At 35.7% G+C, this 27,838-nt stretch overlaps 1 protein-coding gene across 9 annotated transcripts in view; it reads left to right on the forward strand.

Annotated features, from left to right (window-relative positions):
- Positions 1–27,838, forward strand: part of EIF4G3 (eukaryotic translation initiation factor 4 gamma 3) — a 327,940-nt gene that overhangs the window by 104,614 nt on the left and 195,488 nt on the right. For all 9 annotated transcript variants that reach the window (XM_074377251.1, XM_074377254.1, XM_074377252.1 and 6 more), the window contains exon 3: positions 21,638–21,766. In XM_074377251.1, the coding sequence (XP_074233352.1) occupies positions 21,638–21,766 (129 nt within the window). The remainder of the gene's footprint in view (positions 1–21,637; positions 21,767–27,838) is intronic.

Here is a 27,838-nt window from a genome sequence, read left to right on the forward strand (position 1 = left end):
ATTCACTTGGTTTTTATCCTTCAAAAGAAGGATTAACTTTAAAGATGGAAAGGGTGTTCTGTTGTTAAATGTAAGTTATAAGTGGCTTTTGAATTTCTCAGATAAGCAAATGGTAGAAACAATAATTAAATCCTTTAATGTTAGAGAACTTGGAAAATGTGTTCTTTAAACTCTAGGATATTCCCTGTAGGGCTGTTTTACAAAGTATTATAGGTACTGCTATAAAAAGAAGAAACTACTGATAGGGACCAATTTAAAATAAAATGAATCATAGGAAATTAGTTTGTCATAAGTAATTGTTCGGTAAATGGAGTTGTAATTATTTTAAGGAAAAAGAAGCAAAGAACATTATTTCAAGATACGAATTTATTATTGCCATAAGTTGGCATAAGTAGAGAGGTCATTTTTGACTGTATGCTTTGATAGACATGGAAACATTTAACTTCATTTCATGGAATTTCCTTTTTATGTTTTAAAAGCGCATTCTGGCTGTCAGGGGAATATTATAGGCAAGAGATTAGGAAGAATTAGCATCTTTGTTGTGCCATTCTGTGGTTTCTTAATTGCTGTTTGGAATGCAGAATGTTCAATAGAAGGGTGTTTATTTAACTGTTGAAAATCCCAAAGAACCTTTATGTTATTAATTGTTAGATTTGTTAAATCAGCAGTGTATTTTTATTCTTTTCTTGTTCAGTAAGAATTTGTTTAGTAACTTTAAAAAAATTTAGAAAACTTAATTAGGAGCATGTGTCATGTATTTATTTCAGACTTTTAAAGGCCAATTCAGAGAGTTTTCTCTTGGTTAAGACATTTATAGAAAAGTAAAGGGAAAAGGTCTAATAGTGAAATATATTACTAAAGATTATTAGACTGACTGAGTCATCCAGTCAGCTAGGATGGGTGGGAATCTTTCTGGAAGTGGTCTTAATCTCATTAAAGTCTTTTGAATGTTGGTCAAGCATTTTATCAGGAGTGCTAATTATTTTTCAGAAGAAGCTAATAAATTACATCACACACAAAAATTTTAACACAGACCAGGTTTAAGGGTGGATTTCTTTCTTCATGTTTATTATGTGTTGGACTAGGTTATATGGAAGAAAATGTAGTAGGAGAGAGGGTTAACTTACTTTGTGTGCTTATACTTTGGCTGGAAAGAAAAATGTACTCACAGAAATTCAGCAGTTAAAAGAAATAGAGGAAAGGAATTTAACATTTCGGTGGAAATGAAGAAAGTCAAAACAGTAACTCTAAACAAAAGCAAACTCCTTAGACTTGACAATGCAGAAACTGTATAAGCACACCAAAGCTCATGTGCTTTCCCTTTAAGGAGTTTTTCAAATCGTATCTTGTTCATTCATCAAACATTTTTTTCAGCATTTGCTTGTAGAGCATTGTGCACAGCACAAGGGATACAGTACTCCTTGCGTTGAAGATGCCTAGTGGGCAAGTTGAAAGTGATCGGTAATTTAAGATAATTTATGATAAATGGTGATAGATGTAGACAGAGAAAGTCTTGCTGTTTTTGCAAGTGTGGAACAGCAGCGTGAAACACAGGCAGGAGACAGCATGTTGAGGAATTATCTTAGGAGTGGTTAGGTTTCGTTCAGTTTCTAAGGATAAGGAGAAGATACACAGGTGAGAAAAGGTATACATGTTTGTATGATTGGAGAGATACTGGAGAACTACCAAAAAAAAGTATCAGAATATTGTTTATTGAATTTTGAAGCCCATCTTAGATTAATAGAGTTAATTGTAAGATAGTTAAATTGCAGCTTTAGACTATAGTGCTGTATTAGCTAGAAGTCATAGCTAATTACTTGACAGCAAACGCAGATGCAGAAGAGAGTGTACACTGTTTGAGGGCTTACTGACATTCCATTAATCTTTATACTTTTATAAAGCTTGACATTCGTAATGATGAATTTGTGTAACCAAGAAAAAAATTTAGATTACATTTAATGTACGATATTAAAGATTTCCATCCAAAGTAATTATAGAGTAAAACACATTTTGCTTATTTCAAGAGATTCATTCCTAGCTATCTGGAAAATCTGGCATTGCAGAATGAATGACTTATTCTCCAAAGACTGCAAGAAGCTAAAGTTGTATCATAACATAGTATACAGTGTTCATTAAGTGTGATAGGAATGCAGGGTAAAGGAAGAACAGAGTGGGTTGATTAAGTCGAGAAAATGCTTTTTACTTGTTTTGGGAAGAAGGCACATTTTAGGGATAAAGTTATTTATAAATGATAGTGTTCTTTTGTATCATCATACTCAGCAATAATATAGCATAGATGCATATATGTCCAATAATCTGCCTTCTTCTAATTTATGTTGTAACTTGGTGGACTAAATAAAGCAGATGCAATCTGTAGGTGCTATGAATGTTAGTGAAGACTTGTCAGTGTTGTATTTAGGTTAGTGGTTCTTAAAACTTCAGCTGCATCAGCATTCCCTCGTGGGGCCCAGCCTGGAGTTACCGAATCAGTAGATCTGGGATGAGGGCGACTAATGTGAATTTTCAGCAAGTTCCCAGTGATGCTGATGTCACTGGTCCAGAGACCACAGATTGAGAACTGCTTGGTTAGGTATAGTGCATATCCTACCTGTGCCTCTCCCCATTTGTACAATGAAAAGCAAAGTAGCAGTTATTTGAACCCCAAACTGGCTTATGCTTATATGCTTAATACTAGGATATTAGTTTAAGTAACAGTTTAAATATTTGTAAATAATGAAATACTACAAAAACTACCTTTTAAAAGCACTTTGTATACCAGACATTATGATGTATTTTATCTCATTTAGTGTGTTCAGTGAATCTGCAGGATAGTCCTTATTTTTCCCTTTTACAGATGAAGAAACTGAATTTAGATAATTTGCTTATATAGTTTTTGTGTGACGGAACCAGAATTTAAACCCAAGTCTTGGACTGAAAGACCCATGCTCTTTTGTTACGGCTGTTATGCCTGCTTGTAAGATAACTTGAATTAGTTTACCCTCTGCTTATTTTCCTGGTTTCAAGCTTTTTATCTGGAACCTGATGATCTTTGACTCATCTTCTGTTATAAGAGCGTGTATCATGTCTCATGTGACTTGGACCTGTGTCAGAGCAACTTAATATTGTGACTTTGATAATGTAATTGAATTTATGTTTATTTCTAGTTGAATACCAAGTTCATAGTTCTGATACCTTGGAATTGAGAGCAGAATTCACTTACCTTTATCAGTTAGGTAAACAGTTAAGTAGCAACTGGATGAAGATCAGCAGAAAGAAAGTAGACCATAAGTTTAAATGAAATTAAGTTGTAAAATGGGAAATGACTAATACTATTACAGTTTGTTAAATCTATACCAGTAATCTCCCAACTCACATATAGCCTTGTCTGTGGTAGAAAGCTAAGAGCTTTGATAGCGGGACTTTTGAACATGTAAAAGCCATCACCCCTCAGGTCAGTTTTTAGTGGTTCCTATTCTGAGAGCAATGGCCTACAAAGTATGTATGTCTTGAAAAAGTAAGGAATTAATTTCTTATGCTTATGTGTAGAGTGCTATTGGTTTTTATATATAAAGATCATCTTAATAAATGATTGGGTTAGTAGAATAGAACTCCTTATCACTCTCTGTTCCTTTTATCAAGACTGTCATCCCTAATTGGTGAAGGTTTTACTGCTGAATCAGGAAAGGACCTTAGAATCTAAAGACAGTTCTCTGGGCTACTATCAGCAATGAAAGAAATAAAAGTCTGCTTACTGTCTTACCCTGCTTCCATTATACTACTTTAAGGCTCCTGAGGTATTCCCGGTGTTTATGATTTGATATTCTAAATCAGTTCTACTGCCAAATAGTTATATTATAAATAGTGAAATTTGGTAGAATTAATAATGTAGTGTAATAGTTATACTTCAGTGTCTGGCCTTTTATCTGTAAGCAGTGTCATAAGAACTCCTTATGTCCTGTCCTTGTCCAGATAATGAGAATCACAGTGATGATGATTCTGTCTGTGGGGAGAGAGAGGGTAACATGAACCTTGTCTTTCTCAGCAATATCATTGGCTTACGTAGGATTTTTTATACGCCAGTCTGGAAACCTAACTACCAAATTCCAAAAGCAGGTTTGTTCACTATAGAATTAATGTGTGCCCGCTAGATAAAAAATGAAACGCAGAGAAATGTGTAACAGGAAAAAATGACCCATAATGTTGCTACCAAAAAGGTCATGCTACTCATTTTGACATGTTTCTTCCAGTTGTTTTGCTGTGCACTTAAGAAAAAAGTACTTTTGAAATCAGTTTGTCACAATTTAATATCCCTCTTTCTTAAAATTATAAGCAACTTCTCATTAAAAACAGCCTTTCTAAATATGTATTTTAAGGATGCAATTATCCATTCCCCAAGCGGTTATATATATTTTTTACTGTTATAAATACAGTGTTTAAGCAGCTGACTCACAGCTCTAATTTTTTTAACTAAATAATACCAATTAAGAAAAAAAAATTTGTGAAGAGAATGAAAATCAGCCATTATCTTATTTCCCAGAGGAAGCTCTATATGTAGAGAGAATTCTTCCTATGCTTAATACTTTAATAGACATATGTAAAATATACACATATAACCGTAAAAGTTATACATATATAACTTTACAAAGACCTTTGTTGATAATTATGTGTACTGTTTGTAAGTTACATTTTACCTTAGCGTATATCATATATATTGTTTCATGTCAAGATAGGATTATACGTCTTTTGGTGGGCCCTGATTTGTGTCATTAAATACAGAACTACATCATAGTAAGATTTTTGGCTATATTGGTGCTGTGAAGAAAGCACTTTTAGATTTCTTATCAAGATGGCAGAATAATAGGACCATGAGCTCACCTCTCCTGGTGACTACAACAGAACCACAACTGACTGCTGAACAGCCATTGAGAAAAAAGACTGGAGCCTAGCAAAACAGATCTTCTTCAACTGGAAACATAGAGAACCACAGCAGGATGGTAGGAGGGGTGTACTTGCAATATAATCAAGCCCCATACCCCCCAGGTGGGTGACCCACAGGCTGAAGAACAATTAAGTTGCAGAAGCTCTCCCACAGGAGTGAGAGTTCTGAGCCCCACGTCAGGCTCCCCAGCCCAGAGATCTGGCTTTGGGAGGAAGAGATCCCAGGACATCTGGTTTTGAAGGCCAGTGGGGCTTAACTTCAGAAGCCCCACAGAACTGGGGGAAACAGAGACTTCATTCTTTTGGGAAGCGTACACAGAATCTTGCACATGCCAGGTCCAAAGGCAGAGACAGTGATTTCATAGGAACCTGGGCCAGACCTATCTGTTGGTTTTGGAAGTTCTCCTAGGGAGGTAAGGGTTGGTTGAGGCTTACCCAGGGGACATAAAAGCTGGTGGTGGACATTTCCAGGAGTGTCCATCTACATGAATTTTCCTTGAGGCTGACATCTTGATTGGATCATTATCACCAAGACCTAGCCCCACCCAACAGCCTGTAAGGGAAGCCTCAGGTCAAACAACATACTGGGTGGGAACACAGCCCCACCCATCAGCAGACTTCCTGAGTCACAAACGCCTCTATACAGAGCCCTATCCACCAGAGGTCCAGGGCTAAGTAAGGTTCACCCAGCAGTGGGCAGGAAGTGGCTCCTCCTACCAGGAAACGTGCAGAAGCCTCTAGTCCAGCCTCATTCACCAGGGGGCAGAAATAAGAAAACAACGGTCCCAAAGCATGTAGAAGGAATCCACAAACAGAGGCCAGACTCTACACTGGGGCCAGCTGGACCCTGGCCCTTGAGTGACAAGAGATGAGTGTACTGCTGGGACACATAGCACATCTCCCACAGAGGGCTACCTCTCCAAGGTCGAGAAATGTAATTAACCTCCCTGAAAATACAAAAAGGAAGACAGACAAGATGAGGCAGCAGAGGTATGTCCACCAGGATAAGGCAGAAGATAAAATCCCAGAAGAAGAAATAAGTGATGAGGAGATAGACAGTTTATCTGAGAAAGAGTTTAGAATGATGATGGCAAAGATGTTCAGAGAACTCAAGAGTAGTACAGATACATAGAGTGAAGTTTTTAGCAAAGAATTGGAAAATATAAAGAGTACCCAAACAGAGTTGAAGAATAAAATTACTGAAATGAATAACACTCTAGAAGAAACCAAGAATAGACTAAATGAGGCAGAAAAATGTATTAATGAGGTAGAAGACAGATTAGTGGAAATCACTACTGCAGAACAGAAAAAAAGAATGAAAAGAAATGAGGATAGTTTAAGAGAACTCTGGGACAACATGGAGCACACTAATACTCGCATTATAGGAGTCTCAGAAAGCAAAGAGAGACAGACAGGACCTGAGAAAAATTTTGGAGAGATAATAACTGAAAAGTTCATCAACTTGGGAAAGGAAACAATCACCCAAGTACAGGATGTGTAGAGAGTTCCACACAGGACCAACCCAAAGAGGAACACACCAAGGCACATAGTGATCAAATTGACAAAAATTAAGGATAAGGAGAAGATGTTAAAATTAGCAAAAGAAAAGCAACAAATAACATACACGGAAACTCCCATGAGGTTATCAGCTTGTTTTTCAGCAGAAACTCTTCAGGCCAGAAGGGAGTAGCACAATATATTTAAAGTGATGAAAGGAAAAAACTTACAACCAAGAATCATCAGTCCCTCAAAGCTCTCAGATTTGATGGAGAAATCAAAAGCTTCACAGATAAACAAAAGCTAAAAGAACTCACCACCTCCAAACCAGCTGTACAACAAATGTTAAAGGACCTTCTCTAGTCGTCAAAACACAAGAAAAGAGAACAAAAAGAAGAGAGAGAGAGAGAAAAGAAAGACCTACAAAAACAAACACAGGACAGTTAACAGAATGGGAATAACATATATAGTGATAGTTACCTTAAATGTAAGTGGTTTAAATGCTTCAACCAAAGACATAGACTGGCTGAATGGATACAAAAACAAGACCCATATATATGCAGTCTACAAGATAACCCGCTTCAGAGATAGAGACACATGCAGGCTGTAAATAAAGGAATGGAAAAAAGATACTCCATGCAAATGGAAACCAAAAGGAAGCTGGAGTAGCAATACTTATATCAAACAAAATAGATTTTAAAGACTGTTACAAGAGACAAAGACACTACGTAATGTCTAAGGGATCAATCCAAGAAGAGGATATAACAATTGTAAATATATATGTACCCAACATAGGAACACCTCAGTATATAAAGTGATTGTTAACAGAAATAAAAGGAGAAATCGACAATAACAATAATAATGGGGGACCTTAATACCCTACTTACATCAATGGAGAGATCATTTAGACAGAAAAATCACTAAAGAAATACAGCCCCTAAATAACACATTAGACCAGATGAACTCAATTGATATCTATAGAGCATTCCACCTGAAAGCAACAAAATGCACATGGAACATTCTCCAGAATTGACCCCATGCTGGCCCACAAAGCTAGCTTCAGGAAATTTAAGAAAATTGAAATTGTACCAAGCATCTTTTGTGAAAACAATGAAAACAGTGCTATACTTATAGCAAGGTTAGAAATCAACTACAAGGAAAAAAAAGTACAAAAGCTGCAGACATGGGTAGGCTAATCAATACGCTATTAAACAACCAATAGATGGCTGAAGAAATCAAAGAGGAAATCCAAAAATACTTTGAGACAAATGAAAATGAAAACACAACAGTCCAAAAACCTCTGAGATGCAGCAAAAGCAGTTCTCAGTGAGAAGTTTATAGCAATACAAGCCTACCTCAGTAGACAAGAAAAATCTCAATAAACAACCTAACCTTACACCTAAAGCAGCTAGAGAAAAAAGAACAAACCTTAAACTTAGTAGAAGAAAAGAAATCATAAAGATTATAGAGCAGAAATAAATGAAATAGAGACTAAAAAAAAAAAACAGTAGAACAAATCAATGAAACTAAAAGCTGGTTCTTTGAAAAGAAACAAAATTGATAAACTTTTAGTCCGACTTATCAAGCAAAAAAGGGAGTAGGTCCAAACTAATGAAATTAGAAATGAAAAAAGAAATCAACACCGTAGAAATACAAGGAATCATGAGCAGCTATACATCAACCAAAAGACAATGTAGAAGAAATGGACACTTTCTTAGAAAGGTACAATTTGCCAAGTCTGAACCTGGAAGAAATAGACAATATGAATAAACCAATTACCAGTACTGAAATTCAATCAGTAATTAAAAAACTCCCAACCAACCAAAGTCCAGGACCAGATGGCTTCACAGGTGAATCCTACCAAACATTTAGAGGAGAGACACTATTCCAAAAAACTGCAGAGGAAGGAACACTTCCAAAATCATTCTATGAGGCCATCATCACCCTGTTAACTAAAACCAGACAAAGATATCCTAAACAAAGAAAATTACAGGCCAATATCACTTGTGAATATAGATGTAAAAATCCTCAACAAAATACTAGCAAATTGACTCCAACAGTGCAATAAAAGGGGGAATGATCAAGTGGGATTTATCCTAGGGATGCTGGGATTTTTAACTATCTGCAAATCAGTGTAATACACCACTGTTATAACTTGAAGAATAAAAACCGCATGATCATCTCAATAGATGCAGAAAAAGCTTTTGATAAAATTCAACATCTATTTATTATAAAAGCTCTCCAGAAAGTGGGCATAGACGTGACATACCTCAGTATATAAAGGCTATATATGATAAACCCACAGCTAACGTCATACTTAATGTGGAAAAGCTGACTTCATTTCCTCTGAGATAAGCAACAAGACAAGGATGCCTACTGTCGCCTCTTTTATTTAACATAGTTTTGGAAGTCCTAGCCATGGCAATCAGAGAAGAGAAAGAAAGGGAATCTAAATTGGAAATGAAGTAAAATTGTACTGTTTGCAAATGACATGATATAATACATACAAAACCCCAATGAAGCAACCAGAAAACTACTAGAACTCATCAGTGAATTTGGTAAATTTGCAGGATACAAAATTAATATTGAGAAATCAATTGCATTTTTATACACTAACAACAGAATAGCTAAAAGGAAATTAAGGAAACAATACCATTTACTATCACACCAAACCTATCCAAGGAGGCAAAAGACTTGTACTCTGAAAACTATAGGACACTGATGAAGGAAACTGAAGATGACATAAACAAGTGAAAGATATATTATACCATATTCTTGGACTAGAAGAGACAATATTGTTTAAAAAAAGTTAAAAAATGGATTAAAGAGTTAAATATAAGACAAAATTTACTATAAAACTCATAGAAGAAAACATAGGCAGAACACTCTTGGACATAAATCCAAGCAATGTATTTTTTGAACCAGCTCTTAGAGTAATGGAAATAAAAGTAAACAAATGGAATCTAATTAAGCTTAAATGCTTTTGCACAGCGAAGGATACCATCACCAAAACATAAAGACGATCTACAGAATGGGAGAAAGTATTTACAAATGATGAAACTTACAAGGGACTAATTTCCAAAATATACCAACAGCTTATATGCCTTAATATCAAAAAACCAACAACCCAATCCAAAAATGGGTAGAAGACCTAAAGAAGCAGTTCTCCAGTGAAGACATACAAATGGCCAATAGGCACATGAAAAAATGCTCAGAATCACTAATTGTCAGAGAAATGCAAATGAAAACTACAGTGAGATATAACCTCACCAGCCAGAATGGCCATCATTAAAAAGTCTACAAATGATAAGTGCTGGAGAGGGTGTGGTGAAAAAGGAACCCTCCTACACTGTTGGTGTTAGTGTAGATTAGTACAGCCACTATGGAGGACAGTATGGAGGTTCCTTAAAAAACTAAAAATAGACTTACCATGTGATCCAGCAACCCCACTCCTGGGCATATACCCAAAGAAAAATATAATTCAGAGAGACACATACTCCCCAATGTTCACAGCAGCACTATTTAAAATAGCCAAGACATAGAAGCAACCCAAATGTCCTTCAACAGATGACTGGATAAAGACTATGTGGTACGTGTATATAATGGAATACTACTCAGCCATAAAAAATGATACGATAATGCCATTTGAAGCAACATGGATGAACCTGGATATTCTAAGTGAAGTGGACTGGAAAGAGAAAGAGAAATGCCATATGATATCACTTATATGTGGAATCTGAAAAAAAAGATACAAATGAACTAATTATAACTTAGATTATTGATCTCTTGAATATGGGTAAGCACATGTGACTGTCCTTTATGATGGGATTACTGCATTCTGTTGATTGTTATTTTGTGGTTGGCTTTATTCCTTTAATAACTAAGTTAAAAATGCTAAAGCTCTAAATTGTTCTTAGGAACAATGAACAATACATATACATAAATTAAAAAAATGTGTAGTATATTGTATATATGTATTTATATGCAATATATTGTATATATGCAGTCAAATTGTAACAGTTCTACCTAATAAAGATGAAAAATGAAAAACAGTTTCAGGAGTGGAAATGTTTATAAATAATGGTGTTCCTTTTGTATTATGATTTATATAACTGGTCATCTTTTGATGGACATTTGGGTTATTTCTCTATTGCTTTTATAATAAAGACTGTGATGAACATCCTTGCTTTATTAATCTTTGTTATTTTGTTAAATCTTTATGATGATTCTTAAATAGCTGATTAACATTTATCCATCTTTTGAATGAAGACAGAAGTATGGAATATATATGGGTTTTTTTGGTGAGAAGGTAGGGGAAGTAATTAGGTTTTATTTATTTATTTAATGGAGGTCTTGGGGATTGAACCCGGGACCTTGTGCATGCTAAGCATGTGCTCTACCACTGAGCTATATCCACCCTTGGAAAACATGATTTTTAAAAAGCAAATAACATGGAAGGGTTTATAAGGAAAAGAAAAAAAAAAAAACCTTGTCTGCTCTTCCTTCTCCAGTCTTACCCTTCAGAGGCAGCCACTTTTAACTATTTTTGCTTTTAGTTCCTTGGGCATTAACTCTGTATCCCTAAATAATGTAATTTTTCTACTGTTGTTTGATTCGTCATTATCCATTTATTCTTCGCTTTGATAGATGATGTTTCAGTTTTCTTATATAGTTCTTTCTTTTCTGTTTCCTCCCAACATAGGTAGCGGCTCGGTCCCCTAACAACTAAGCAAACTTTTAGAACATACAATTTGGACACTTGATGAAGAGATAGTTATACTCTAAAATGAAACAGTGCTGTTTTGTTTATAAATTCTTCATTCTTCCTAACTCTTGCTTTTTGATCTTTACTCTTTTGTCTGATTTTTTCCCTTTGTTTTACCTGTAAGAGAATTTATACTGTCAACTCTTATATTAAAGGAGAATGATAATCTCCATGAATCTTTCTTGTGAGATTCTCAGGAGCTCCCGAATGGCATCTAAATAAAACAGACTAAGCCTTGGGGAAACCATCTCTGTATCTAATCTGAATACTGTAGAGTTTTAGGTATGGTGTCAGTTTTCTCCTTTTTACTGTCTAAACTTGAATTATATTCATAATACTAAAAATCTGGTTCTAAAGGGGATGGGCATCCTTTTTGGAACCAGTGATGATTTCGTTGAAGAGTCTTTATTAGAGGATATAGGGGTTTATGTCATTACAGAATCAGTGAATTATTCATTCTTTGACTAGTCAATGATTCAGTGTTGCATTTTAATTTGTTAGAGGTTTCATGATCTGCTCTTAGTTCTGATGTACTTTTTGCTAATTTGTTTTTGTGGGCCTATCAACAAAGCAGATACAAGTGAATTAAAGAGCTTTGTTATCTCATGCATATGCCTCAACTGATAAAATCCCTTAGGTGTTATAAGTAATGTAAACTGACCCAAAACTCAATTATTTCTTCTTAATTTAATATTTTTATATTCTAAAAATAGTCATTGATCTTGTAACATATATAGTACAAACCCATGATATCCATGCTTAAAAATGCACTAGATATCTTGTTGAACTGTGTTTTTTTAAAAATAGTTTGTATGTTCATATAACGGTCTTTAAGAATCTAATATTTAATTTGTCGGTAGGAATATTACTAGCTTCCAACTTCTGTGTATCAAGCACTATGTTAGGTACTCTTGGAAATGTATCTCTAATCTTTCATTACATCCCTCTTAAGATTTCTTTATTTTGTAAAGTAAGAAAGTAAAACTCCTCAAGTTATTTGCTCATAGTAACACAGCTATTAATGACAGAGCTGAAGTTCTGTAAGGTCGTGTTTTCTCCTATGGTATTTTCAGTACCTCAGTTTCTAACATACAGAAGAATAGATTAAACCAAAAAGAATAGTAACTGAGATAGAAATGTTGAGCATATAGTTTGTTATTGTGTCACCAAAGCCAATGATCTGAAGTTAGGTTAGGTGAGTAGGATGGAATAACTTCTAGATCTGCCATGTCTTTTCCTGCAGTCAGATGTGAATCTTCATAACTTTCCTGTTGTTGCCTTTAGGTATTGTGATGTATTGCAGGTAGGAGCCATAGGTTAACTGTGAAACTCTTGGCTAAAGTTATTTCTTGAATTGGTCTCTTTAAATTAATTCCCTTGTGAAAATCATCTTCTTTCCCATAACTACCCAATTTTGGGACATTTTCATTACCCCAGAAAGAAATCTGGTGTCCCTTATTAGGTCATCACTCCCCAACCCACCAGCCCTAGGCAGCCACTAATCTATTTTCTGTTTATGATAGATTTGCCTATTCTGAACGTCTCGTATAAATGGAATCATACGTATCTGGTTCTTTGTGATGACTTAGTTCTCTTAGCATCATGTTTTTATTGCTGAATTTTATCTTTTATGTGAATATTTGATACTTCATTTATCTGTTCTTCAGTTGATACTTATTTAAGTTATTTCTATTTCTTGGATGTTAGTAATAATGAACATCCATATACAAATTTCGTTTTGGTGGACAAATGCCTCTCTCTTATCCTTAATATAAATAAGGTAAGATTGTATCCTCATTTAAAATTTTCAGTGGCTCTTCCTTACTGAGAGCAAAAAATAAAAAAATCTTAGGAAGGAATATGTAGTCTTTCTACAGTCAGGCTGTAATCAGGCTACAGTTGTAACAGCTTCATTTCATTTACCTCTCTCTTTCCCAACCCTTTCTAAGGAGAATCCCTTAGCTATTTGCAGAACATGTTTTCCTTCTTATCTCTGTACTCAATAATTTTCTTTTCAAAATAAGATCTCAAATTCTTGGTCTGTACTGAAGCTTTTTACTTCTCAAGGTGCTACTCAAATTTCACCAAACCCTTGCACAATTTCAGACCCAGTTACTTTGTTTTTTAGCAATACTTTATACATCCTTATAGCATTTATCAGATGATTTATTTACTGTGATCTTCTTTCTATTGGAGCTCCTTGAGCACAAGGGCTATTTTTATAGCGTAATACAGTGCCTTACGAGCGCTGATGCTTAGTCAGTGTTGACTGCATGACAGAGGAGGTAAAATTAGAAATTGTATCAAATTGGTTTGTATTACAGTTACTGCATGCCCTCTCTCCTGTCCTTTATATTCTGTCCTAACATCTGCAGACCCATTATTTAATAAAAACAATAACTTTTGTTATATGTCAATTACACTTCAATTTAAAAAAATAACTAACCAACCTAAAAAAATAGTTGTTGGGTCTTCTCTGTGGTGCTAGGTCCATATTGATCATAGGATTGCTAAAGTTAGATTGATTGCTCTTCAGTTACCTTTTGTTTTCAAAATTATGAGATTCTGAACTTGATTTAATTTTAATTCAGGACATTACTGATTTACTCGATGACAATGTTGTTTTTTCTTTTAGAGTTATAAGCAGAGAAATTAATCAGATAGATTCTGCTGAGAGAGTGGAGCACTGTCTTGAGTATGCAAGAATTAACACTGACCAAATAGATCCAGAAAGAAATTTAGCTTTGGTTTTTGCCCCCAGTTTATAAATTTCAGACTTTTCATATTTTCATCTGCTAGTTTTCATAATTATCTTAGAGACTACCTGAAACTTTGATAATGAACCTACTTCCAAATTTATCCTCTCTCGCCCTGACTCCTCTTCTGAACTTAGATTCATATATTCAACTGGCTACTTACCACTTTCATTTGGATATCTAATTGGTATATAAAACTTTACTTTTGGGGGAGGGTATAGCCTAGTGGTAGAGCACATGCTTAGCGTACACAAGGCCCTGGGTTCAACCCCTAGTACCTCCATATAAAAAAAAAAACTTAACGATTACCGCTTTCCATAAGTCTGTTCTCCCTATCTCACAGTAATAACCTACACCCACCTAATATTTCACACCATAAACCTAAAGGCCAACTCTAATTTCCGTAACAGTTATCACATTTAAATATATAATTATTTTATGTTATTGTTACCTTATTTCCTTCAGCTAGAATGTAAACTCCATGAAGGCAGAAATTGTAGTTTCTATCCACCTAGTTTTGTATCCTGTGCACCAGTGCATGGCATTAAATTTGTTCTCAATAAATGCATATTAAATGAGTGAATCAGTCATCATTCCCTTCTGTCCCTTTCCTTCAGTAGGGACAGAGGTAAAATTAGATTAGTAGCAATTTCTGTTGGCTCTGCCTCTAAGATACAATCCAAATTGGTCTACTTTTTTTTATCTTTATCTTTACTGTTCTAAGCCACCATCAGTTTTGGCCTAGTTTAATGTGATAGCTTTTAAACTAATCTGTTTCCATTCTTGTACTCTTCAATTCTTTTTTTTTTTTTTTTTTTCACAAAGCAACCAAAATGATCTTTGGAAAACATCAGATCTGGTCACACTTAGAATTTCCAAAAGTTTTCTATTCCACTTAAAACAATATCCAGGTCCTTACAATGCCTGTAAGCCTTTAAGTAATTTTGCCTCTACTTCCATCTCTTTTTAGCCTCATGTTCAGGGGACAACCCCCACCCCCCACCCTGCAGGTAACAATTTAGTCACTCCTGCTCCTTGACCTGTTGCTTGTCAAGATCTCAGGGTCTTATACCTGTTGTTTTCTCTGCCATGTGAGTTCTTACCCCAGTTTTTCTTCACTACATAACAAATCACAAAATTAACTTCTTAAAATAGCAACAATTTGTTATCTCACAGATTCTTTGGGTCTTGGGTAGCAGGGTCCTCTGCTCAGGACCATGCTGAAATTAAAGTGTAAGCAAGGACTGTATTCTCATGTAAGGCTTGGGATTCACTCCCATGCTCATTGGGATTGCTGGAAGAATTTATTTCTTTGTAGTTGTAGGACTGAGGTCCTTGTTTTCCTAGTGGCTTTTGGTTGGGAATTGCTCTTAGCTTCTAGAGACTACCTTCAGGTCCTTGCTGTGTGCCCCTCTCACAACCTGGAAGTCTGCTTAGTCTTTAAGAATAGCCGGGAAACATCTCTCTGATAATTCACTGTGTTTTAAAGGGCTCGCCTAGTAAGTTCACATCCACCCAGAATAATCTCATTCTTGATTAACCTGAAGTCAGTTGTTTAGTTACGTGGTCACAGGAGTGGTGGTCCATCATATTCACTGGTACTGCCTGTCTTAAAGGGGAGGAATTATACAGGTTGTGTGCACCAGACAGGAATATTGAGAGCCATTTTAGAATTCTGTTTACAACAGTTTGCCCTCTAGCCCCCAGGATTCGTATGTGGTACACTCTTAGTTACCTATTATACCTAGACATGTTTGGAGGGCAGATGTTTTTTTCTTATTTTTACTTCATTGTTACTGATCCATGGTAGGCACTTACAGTTAACGTTGAAAAAACAGCTAATTTCTTTGTCTTTCTCTTGTTTCTGTTGCCATTTACTAAATATGAAGAGAAACAATCCTCAAAATTGAGCCCAGTGCTAACAGGGTCCGTGATAGCACCGTCCATGATAACATCTGTTTGCTTGAGTACTTAAGTATTACTTGAATCGTACAAAATTGCCTTTTTCTAAAATATGGCCAGCAACTTATATATCTGAAGTTTCATATGGTTCAACCTAATGGAAGTGTGGCTATGAGTAGAGAAAAAGAGAAGTCATTTACTTTCTTTCTTTTTTTCTTGGTGGTTGGTGGGGATTGTCAGTGGTAATATCAGAGAGAATTTGAAAAATGTCATGATACATAGTAAAAAATTTTCTCGTATCCACTGTAGTGCGCCTTTTTAGTTGACTAGGCCAGTTTTTATTTATTTCCCAATATCTGTAATAAAAAATATCTCTAGACATTGGAAATAAATGATCTGAAGGTAGTGCGCCTTTTTAGTTGACTAGGCCAGTTTTTATTTATTTCCCAATATCTGTAATAAAAAATATCTCTAGACATTGGAAATAAATGATCTGAAGGAAGAACTAGCATGATATTGGAAGACTAATGAAAAGGGGAAACTACTTACCCATTCAGCTGCTAGAGGATCATAGAGTATTGAAGTTAGCCAAGGGAAGAAAAGCTTTGGAATCTTTCCAGTCTACCCCAAATTGAACTTGGTCATTTCTATGGGGGAGTTGCAGCTGTTGGAATGTTTTTAGATGACTTCACTAAATAAACTTTATCTTGGGATAAAAAAGTAAGTGATGGCATCTTAGAATAAACTATGTGCCCTTTTTACCTTTGTATGAATCTTTTTTTTTTTGCTGAAAACGTTACTATTACTTGATAGCAGTCCTTTGTAATCCTTTTAGTAAAGATTTAATTAGGGGGGAGGTACCACTCAAGAGATAGAGCAAATGCTTAGCATGCATGAAGTCCTGGGTTCAATCCCCAGTACCTCCTCCAAAAGTAAGTAAATAAATAAACCTAATTACCTTCCCCTCCCCCTAAAGTGTATTTTTAAGTACCATATATTTATCACACATTATATTATGCAGTATATGCATGTTATATGTGCAATGAATAAAAATACAATGCTCCATATATGTTTTATGTATAATATTTAACAATATATCTGTAGTCAGTCAGTCTAGAATCCACCCACAGTCTATACATAAGTACTTCATTAAAATTGAAAGTTTATATTTGGTGATCATTATGAGGTGCCCCTAGATACCAGATTCACACACTGGCAGCCTGTGTACTTAATCTGTAGATGTACTTTATTTGACTTGTACAATGTTTTGAAAGTCAGGAAAATTTCTTATAAAAATCCTTAGTTTTAGTTTTTCTTGCGAACTTGGAAAATACTGCACAACCTATCTGGAATTTCTCAATGGCAGCACTTGGCTACAGCTGAGTATCTTGAGTATTTAGTGCCCTCTGCGACGGTTGGGCATTCTCTCCAGTTCTCCATAGTCCCTACTCCCTATTGCTTACACCTAGCCCTACCCCCCAACCCTGTCTGTTTCCTGCATGGCATTTTCATTGCTCTGGGGTCATGACAGAATGATGATGTTCAGGAAACTTTAATTTTTAAATTATTATTTGAAAATTGTTTTTGTATGATAGCTCTTAATTGGCCAGGTATTTTATCAAATCAGGTAATTAAGTGCTGAATAAATCAACTTTTTATTTAATGGCTAATCTTAGTTTCCATGGTCTTTATGGTTTACCATTACATTTTCAAAAGATTCTTCAGGTTATACTAGTCAGCAACCACCAAATATCGTTGATTTTATAGGAGATGCTTTTAGGTGGAAATCTTGAGCGAAAATTTACTAGCTAGCTGAAGTTTTCACTAAGTCAGAAATTTAGAGGATTTCTCTCTTTCATCAAAATTTATTTTCTTTTCACATTCTTTTTACTCTGTAGAGCAACAATATAACTAATAAGAGTGTAACTAATATTTTACCTCAGGTCTTAAGTAGTTTGCTTGTTTTTTTCTCTAATCTTGCTTATGACATGAAAGAGGATTACATTCCTACAAGTGCGTAGAAAATAAATGTAGAGTTTACCAAATAATTTTAAAGCAGTAATTGTGTCTCACCTCCCAGGTGTAAAAAAAAAAAATTATGTGGCCTTTACGGATCACAACTCCTTCTCTTCCCAAAGTAATATATCTGCCTTAAGAAAAATTCCCTGCATTTATTTACACTATCGCCATCCATTTATGCATTTCTAAAGTAACATAGTCAAGTTTTGTTTGTTTTGGAACTCTTGACAGACATCACACTTTTTGTATTCTTTTGCGTTCTCTTTCACTCAGTGTCATTTATGAGAATCATTCAAGTTGTGACATGTTGCTCTAGTTTTAAAATTAATTTCCTTGTAGGAGAATATTTCATTATTAATCCATTTTCCTGTTAATGAACAGTCGTGTTATTCCCTATTTTTGCTACTAAGAACAATGCAACTATGAACATTTTTGTACATGTACTGTGGTGCACATTTTCCTGTTTCTCACAGATGTATACTTAGGAAGATCAATACCCTAGTCCACCTTTCCAATTATTGGAAAGAAATTGGGGATGAAGTAAGGGCACTAGGAACAGATGACATCTTCCTTCAAAAAGTAGAGGAAGCGAGGAAACTCTCCAGATGGGGAATACTGATTGAGAGGTGCTGAACAGGCAGGACCTGGAATCTGGCCCTCAAAGATAGTAAGCTCTATAGTGCCCTAAAAGCAAACATGTAGTGTGTAATGCAGTGTGATACTTGTAATAGGAGTCTTTTTAAATAAAATAGAGCACAGTGAAGTTCAGAGGCCTATTGCCTGTAGTAGCTTTTTTAAGGAAGAATTTTTAAGAATGACACAATTCTCCTAGTTCTCCTATTATTTAGATATACCTTATTTTGATACAGATTTGTTTTCTTTGGCTTGCTTTTATTAGTGGAAGCTCCCAAATTTGGGAGGGAGCACCCTACTAGAATATATAGTACCAAAGGATTCCTGCATTGGCTAACCCGTTAGGAACAGCAAAGACTGCACACCTCAGAGATATTTGCTTGTAAAGGTGTTTTTTTATTGCAGGCTTTAAGGAAATTTTTAATGGTAGCTATAGCATGTATTTTTGGCTTTGGCAAAATGCCTTTTCTCTTTATGTCAAAAATTTGTAGTTCATGGGGTGATAGAATACTCTTAGAAAGTACATTCAAACAGTTTTTAGGGAAAAATGAACCAGATGGACACTAATCTTTATCTGAAATCATTGATGTGTAGTTCTTTTGGTCTTTGTCAGTAGTATATAGAAGAATCTCTTTACAGTTGTGAAGAGTGTGTCTTTTCTTTTTTAATCCTGATTGTTTTACAAATTCATTTCTATTTTGTTACTTTATTTTCCCAAATTCCCATTATTTGCTATCATATGTAGTAGTGCTATATATAACTTTAAGTTCCTAATTTTTGAGGTAAGATTATTTCTTCGGGATATGTATCCTATTTTTGGAGTGTGGTTTTAAGGCAGTTGTGACACATTGCTCTGTAGTTCTGGGAATGTGCTAAACTGATTCACAGTATCCTATGTCCAGTTTCCCTAGATCCCTGCCAATACTGGAGTGAAGTTTTTAAAAATTTACTCTTGTTTATCAGTGACATGCATGCGATAGTATATATTAATATTCATTTATTCTTAATAGCAGTTTAAAAAACGTTTTTCCATACTATGATTTATTGTCCTTGGTAGGTTTAATCTTTGATCGTTTTATCAGGATGAATTGTAGAATTGATCTAACATGGCTTTTACATAGCTCTCATATTATTTCATTGTGCAGATTTTTTTTCCTAATCTTAAAAATATCTATCCATGTGATGCTTTGCTTTAGTAGAATATCAAGATAATCTTAAGCATGTGAAACAAGAATATAAATTTATAAAGCCTTGTTGGTGAGATATTTGCTTGTAAGTAACTTTATTTCTGGTTATTAATTTTCTAAAGTAGATGTTTAAATAGCAATCTGATTTTTTATCTTTGAAAAATTTCCCTGATGAGATTTATAAATGCTGTAACATTTCATGGTAAACCTCATTCCCTTATAAACATAATTTTTACTCCAAATTGGAAACAAAGTTTTTCAAGAAAATCATAAAACTATTTAAAATGCAGGGAAGAAGTTAAAGACAACATAAGTTTTAAACTTCAGTCACATTTTAGCATCATTCATGTCTCTTTTAGCCTGTGAACTTTTGACTGTAGTTAGTTCCCCACAATTCCATTTTGTTTCAACTTTGGGGACATGTAGCTGAGCCTTCAGGTGTTTGCATTAGACATGAGGGATTCTAGGGTTACGTTACCAAGGAGTAGAGCTTCTGACTGAATGAATTCCAGGGAAATCTAATGTCATTTGGGGACCACTTTCATTTCTCCCTGGGTGGAGGTTTTAACTCTGTGGTAGAATTTAGGGGATTTAATAACTTGGATAAAATATCTAATTGAATGCTATCATTTCTTTGAATTATGTATGTAGGCAACAGTTGCCATTAGTTCTTACTTATAATACATTCATAAAGAACACATATACTACTTTATCACAATTTTGTCTTAGTATTTTAATACCTGGAGTTCAACATAATTGGTTTTTGCCATAATTCTATGTATTTTATTCATTTAAAATGATTCTAGGAAGAGGCTTGTAGTTTCTACCAGATTGCAAAATGGTTCATGCCCCACCTCCAAATCTAAGAACCTCACAGTAGGAGAATGAATTCTTTCATATAAATGACAGCAGAATTGACCCCCTCCCCCCCAATTTATGGAGGTTTGCCACACTGTTAGTGCTAATGTGAGTTAGACTGTGAGAGAGCTGGCTAGGGCTGAGTGTTGGACTCTAGAAAGGGGCCTGAATGAGGTGGCTTCATATCCGTCACAGGCTGATGGGCAGTTTATTGCTAGCAAAAAGCGGGGAAAATATAATTTTTATTTACATAAAAACATATGCTAGTTATTTTTCTGTTGTACAAGTTTATGACTGTTGAACTATATTAGAAAATAAAAATGAGAGGAAAAAACACCTGTATGCTTTCTGTTAAGATCTTTGTGTATCTTCTTACAGATCTTTTTAATGTGACATATATCCTTGTGAGTATGTGTATATGTATGTATATATTATATATATGCACACATACGTAGACATAGATATACATATAGAAGTATATGTACATGGGCATGTACATGTATATTTAGATGTACTTTTTTAAAAACAAAAATGAGATTATGCTCTATAAGTAACTTCTTTTTGTTCAGGTTTATTGGTATAATTTACCTAAAGTTCGCCCTTTTTAGTATATAGTTCTGTTAGTTTTGACAAGCACAGAAACATGTAATTCTCACTACATCATGATATAGAAGTTATGTCACCCCTCAGAATCCCCTTGTGCCCATTTTATAGCCATCCTCTCCCCTTGCAATCATTTATTTCTTTTTTGTTCCGTTTACAAAATATATAAGTGGCATCGTACGTTATATAGTTTCTAGTCTGGCTTCTTTCATTTAGCATATTCTTTCCTTTAAGGTTTTTGGTTTTAGATTATGCTTCAAGAATCTTTTATCAAACTGATGAAAATATTCATGTCCATTTTTTTCTAGGAATTTCATTGTTTGGGTTTTGAAATTTTAAGCCTTTAGTCAGTCTGGCACTTATTTTAGTATAAATTATGAGTTAGAGAATTCCATTTATAAAAGTTATTTATTTTAGCAATATTTATTAAGATTGAGTTACTGATACAATACTCTTACTAAATATTGATTTCCTCACAGGTAACACAAGTAGCAAGACAGCCGGGACCCCCGACCCCTTCCCCTTACTCAGCACATGAAATAAACAAGGGGCATCCAACTCTTGCGGCAACGCCCCCGGGACATGCATCGTCCCCTGGACTCTCTCAAGTAAGAAAAACTTTTTTTCCTAAAAGTAATTTCTGTGTAAAAGCAGCATTTCTGTTTTTCTAAAGCAAACTTTTAAACAATAACATGCAACATTACTTGAAGAGTAACTTCTGTTTTGCCTGTTTCTTTTTTGTCTTTTACATTTTTTTTGACACACCTCTCATAATGGTGGCTACTAACAATTTTACACATTTCATCTATGGAGTCATTCAAACGAATGAGTGATACTTAGTTTTTTCCTTTTTGTTGTTTTAGAAATTAGAGTATGATTCTAAAGTTCATTAAAAATCCTACAAAGCACTTGTTTGCTTTTCACTGTGTAATCTGCTAGTCTCCCTTCTTGCTTTTTGGTGGAGTATTGGTGGTTATCTTCTACTTCCATAAAAGGTATGGGTGTCTTTCCCTCTTAGTAATTTTTTTATTTGTTGGTTTGGTTTTGTAAATAGATTATTGGAATTTATTCGGTTTAAAATTTTGTTGAACTTTTAAAGAATAGTGAACTCCTTAGTTTATTTCCAATTAATAGGCACGGCAGACATCGAAATGCTGTTTAAGAAGATGTCACTGTGTGTCCCCTGCATTTTAAGCCATTTCCAGCGGTTCACCTTACACCAGCTCACCATTATGTGCTTGTTTGGGCTTCCTTGTGGTTAAGAGTGGGCTAGAGTTATGAAGTCTTACTGGAATGTAGAGAGTCAAGCCAGTGACCTCGGTCCATGCTGTGTGAGATTGTCAGTATTTACCCTTAAGAACCATTTCTTTTAATAAGGAAAATTAATTTTATAACATTATTTTCAATTTGGGCTTTTATATTTTAGATCTTTTAGAGCTTGAATAATAAGAGAGATAAAGAAGTGCTTACTAAAAATAATGCCTAAAGCTGGTGATTATAAATCAGGGGTTGATTAATGATAGTTTAAACTATAGAATGTTTGGAGAAGGAGTGTACAACTTGCCAAACCATGATTGAAAAGCTCTATTAAAGAATATATAAATTAATTTGGGCTTGGTACTATGCTTAAACTCAGTCAGGATTATTCCCATTTAATTTTGAGTTTTTAAAGTAAAACATGTCAAAATAAACTCTTAGTTGTTCAAGGTGAGCTTCTTGTGTTGGTTTTTATGGCACTGAACAGAACCACCCAAGCTATTCATAAGGTATATTGGTCTGAGTCTCAAGAGGAAAGAAAAACTAGTGATTTAAATAGGGAAAGTTTAATATGAAGGAGTATTAAGTATAATAGGGGATTGGAGTAATAAGGAGATTGGCTAATAAGAAAGAGAATGCTGAATGATATAAAAATAACAAATATAAGCATTAGCTGCTTCTCCTGGCGCTGAGACAGAGTCCCTATGGAAGAGCCTTCTCCACGCTGTTCTCAGAGAGTGCATGATGTAGCACACCTAATAGTAGAGAAGTCATTGTAGTATCATACCAGTGCCACATGCTAGAAACCTGTGAAACTTGCTGGAAATTCACATTATGCCTTACGAAATACTGAGGAAAGCTGGCTTCTATAGCACCAGTTCCTTTAGCAAAGAGTTGCTGCAGTGCATAATGGCTTCAGGCTCCTTATAGCGTCTCTGTTTGCCACAGACACTTTAGATAATCTTGAATCTACAGGATCACAGGTCCCATGCGGTCAAGCAGCTTGTATGCGCCTAAAATTGCTGCAGAGCCTTCTTTTATTCTGTTCCTCCTTCAAAACTAGAAACCTCCCAGGTGACTTTGTAGGTAGGTCAAGGTGTAGCAACTACTCAACTGTAGTGTATGTTGTCTCCAAAATCTAAAAAAGGCCTACCAAACCTTGTGCCTCTTTTTTTCATGCTAGTGTTAGACAAGAGACTGCTTCCTCTATCTTGGGCTGAGATCCAGACCTTGTCAGATAGGGTGTGATGCGGTTCTCAGAATGGTACAGAAGTTGCTGTGGTGCCACGTCAGTGGAACTTACTAGAAATTCACCCTCTGGAACTTGCCAGAATTCTGCCCTCTAAGGTGCTGAAGGAAACCTCTTCATAGGGAGGTTTCTTAGAGGAGGCACTCTGCACAAAATGGCTCTTGAAGGTACTGTTAGTGGTACGTACCCATGGGTACTGCTGGCTGCTGCACACTGCAGCAGAAACCTGGCACTGAGGAAGCTGTGCCCCCTAGGGCAGTGGCACTGTAGAAGTCAGGTTCTGGAGAAACCAGGTTCTGGAGAAGCCTTCGTACCACAGGAGCCTGCTGTGCATGCCCATAGGAACTGGGAAGCAAAACCCTTTCCTCCTGCAATATCTTTACAGTGCCCTCTGCTGACAAAGCTTAACATTGTGCCAGATGCATTTTCACTGTACTGCCAAACAAGGTGAATTCTGAGCTGAAAGGCCAGCAGTTGATAGCTGGCACATAACAGGAATAGCTTAGCTTTCCATTGCAAATTCTTGCTGTTTAAAGTTGTGATTTGACCCCAGCAGTTGACACAAAGCTCTTAAGTGTTCTAAAAGACAGGGCTGCTTGCAGATGCATAGTTTGCATTTGAGAAAGGATGCTCTAGCTGTGGTCTCAGTTGTGGAGCCCACAAATGCCTTTCTGTATGCCATTTTATTAGTTGCCTTTAGAAATAAGACTACATGAATCCCAGGGAGAAGGGTCACCAAATATTATCTTGCTTTACTTTGTGGTCTGTTTTGTTCCCATTTTGCCTAATCTGATGGATGAACCCAGTAAATTACACCTAGTTCACTGCACGCCTTTTTATCCCCTGACAGAGGCAGCCTTGTATGGATTCATTTGTCTCCTAACAGTGTCTCAACTTCTGTTGATAGAGTGAGGAAGTTTTTCTAAATTGTCATATCTGGAGGAATGAGGAGTTCTGTGGGAAACTCAGTCTCCTTAGGTTTAATAATTGAGATGTTTGTAGATCATTATGGAAAACTGAGCCTCCAAAATAGAGGAAAAAAGTAAAGCCTTAGAGTCAAACAGACTCCAGGTTCTGGGACTTGGTCTGTCACTTTGTTACATCATATTGTGTAAATTATTTAATATCACTAGAAGTTGGTTTCTTCATCTGCTAAGGGGAGAATTAGAATTCTACCATTCTTTAAGAGGGTTGTTATGAAGATTATATAAAATCCTGTCTCAAAACAGGACGTGCTAATGCTTTCAGTAAGTGATATTTGTTATTTTCATGCCTGTTCATCTTGGTTCTCTTCAGGATGTGTGCGTGTGTGCATGTGTGTACGTGTGTGTTTGTCTAAGTCATCTAATTTGGCTACCTGAGTCTGGTATTAGTGTGAAATTCAGAAGCTCTCTCCTGCAGCTTGAGATGCCTTCCAGATCTTTGCTTATCCCTTAAGCAAAGGTAAAAGTAGAGGCCAGTTTTGGTCATTTTCTGCTGGCAATAGTGTGGTTTATTCTTATACACAGGACTATTACATTTAAATTAAATCAGCTGCAGAAAATATTAAACTTCTTTAGCCACATGCCCTTTCTGAAGTGACAGTCTCCCCTTCTTCTGTGAATCAGATCTTTTTGTCTCAAATAGCTACCTGTGTCTGTGACTCAATATTAGACACTAAATCAGTCAATTATGGTCTAAGTGAAAGCAGCTAAGCTGAAGAAAGGTGAATTTCATAGCTTTGAAACATAAAAGAGGGAAAATGTAGAAAATTGCTCCCAGTCTCTTCCTTACATCATCAGCGGCAACCTATTTACCTGCTTCTTTTTCTTCAGAATAGGATGTAAACATATGTGCACAAATGAGAGGTGGTTCTTGTCTCTGGCTACCACTCATCTGTTCTAACAAGTTGTGTAAAACCTCTCCCAGAGTTTCCCATGTAGGTTTACTTCTTTACCTCACTTACTTCCCATAGTTTTAGAAGAGAAACTCACTTTAGTGTTGCCAATCTTTGTTTTTAACCTAGCTGTGACATTCATTTTTTTTTAAAAGATCTTTATGGATTTGAAAATTGCACCTTCAATTCAGCTACAGAAACTTGCATTTGCCAGTAAATTTGGGGATAGGAAATAGAGCAGGTAAGTTTTAAAGAGAATCAGAAACTGGAGTGGTATCACTATTCAATTCAAAGTGCTTGTAACTTTTCCTGCAGAAATTTATATTCCACTTGTGTCTGTCAGCTCAAGCTTGTAAAACAAAATAGCATAGCCTGAGTGGCTTAAACAACAGACATTTCTCACATTTCTGTATTCTCGGAAGTCCAAGAGCAAGGTGCTAGCTGATTTAGTTCCTGATGAGAGCCTCCTTGGATTGCAGAAGGCCGTCTTGCCTCCTTGCTATGTCCTCACATGATGGAGAGAGAGAGGGAGGGAGTGAGGCAGGGGGTGGAGGGAGAGACAGACAGACAGACAAGTAAGCTTTCTGGTGTTTCTGAAAAGCCACTAATCCCATCATGAGGGCCCCAACCCATGACCTCATCTATATCTAAGGCTCTGTTTCCAAATATCACATTATGTGGAGGGGGATTAAAGCTTGAATGTATGAATTTTTTATAGGGGGCAGGAGGGACATAACCCCATCCATAGCACCATTTATGTGATTTAGAGAGCTGTCGGGGAGGTGGGCAAATAGGACTAAGGGAGAAAGGTGAGGAGAGAGGATAAGTACCATAGACATGTAGAATACTGTCCCAAATTTAATCAGGCATATGGGTGTGTGTTCTTATCCAGATTAATCAGGGTGGGGGGTTCAATTTTCAGAATGTGGAAGAAGGGAAAGGGTTAGCTTAATATAGGATAATTTGTTTTATCAGTGATCAAATGAGAAAGTTTACTTGAGGTATTTTGCTAACTACAAAGTGAAGTTTAGAAAAGCTAGCATCTTTATAGTACTAAGAATCATGAATTTCAGTGACTCAATACCCAACAAAAAACAGACAACACCACACATCATGTAGCTGTGTGGTAATTTTGATTTTGTCAAAGAAGAGTGAAGGAAAGGTTAAGTTATATTTAAAGCAAGTAGAATCAATTAACTGTAAACAATGAATTTTATAGATGGTTAGAATAATAAAATGTTATATTTACTTACCAAACTAACAAAAATTTCCACTCAATCCATATATTTATTTACTGTTCCTTTTCAATTCCTTTCTCATTTCTCAAATGTCTGATGATGCTGATAACTAGGTAACAGGGAGAGCTAGATCTGCATAAAAATTTTTCATTGGTTGATGGACCATCATTTTTTTTTTCTTTGTGAGGAATGATAAACTCTCAAACTACCTGAATGCTCTCCATCTTGTATGGTATCCTTTCTGTCTGCCTAGTATTTTGTTCCATAGGTACCTAAGTAGGTGATATAAAGGAGAAAGAAATTATGTTGCCAATATTTCATTATATTTCACAAGCAAAATAAATCTCCTTTTCAGTTCCCTGTCACTCCATTTTCAGGTCCTACACTGTATTACTCAAGACTCTGTTTTTTATTACTTCAAATCTTATTACTCTGGTCATCATTAAAATAACCCATCTTCTTTCGTAGTTCAGTTTCAAAATTTTGACCTGCTTGTTTAGTATAACTGACAGTGTGACGGCTTAATTAGTTTAGCAGAGCAACTGTTAAAGTATTTTCAGGACAATGAAAAATAAAACATACTAAGTATTTCAAATTGAGGGGATTTAGTATATGAATTTGTTATACTATCTGATTGATTGTCAAGGGGACACTGAGGTAATCCAGAGATTATTAACTGAAGGAAGCAGCAACATCCCAGAGGAATGAAAATGGTAGTCTTGTCAGAACCTAGGAGCTTAGAGGAAGGGCCCTTTATGGGACTGTTGCTTAGACTTTCGAGAAGGGAGCTATATGTGCAGGTTGGTCGTTAGAAACTCATGAGAGAGTGAGGTGAGACTGTTACTTTGAATATCAAGTGTGCATGCCTGTCTGCTGCTAGCATCTCTAAAGGGCTCTCAGAGACTAGAGATCTGAATGGAGCTAGTGTCTGGAGCCGCACTGATAGAAGGTGAGAGCACCCTCTGACTTACAGAGTGGATTAGAGCTGAAGGACAGTAGATAAGTACTGGCACAAATAATGGTAAAAGGATATATAATTTCTCTAACAATAAAGAATAAA

This window comes from Camelus bactrianus, chromosome 13, assembly GCF_048773025.1.
Source record: "Camelus bactrianus isolate YW-2024 breed Bactrian camel chromosome 13, ASM4877302v1, whole genome shotgun sequence".
NCBI classification, from domain to species: domain Eukaryota; kingdom Metazoa; phylum Chordata; class Mammalia; order Artiodactyla; family Camelidae; genus Camelus; species Camelus bactrianus.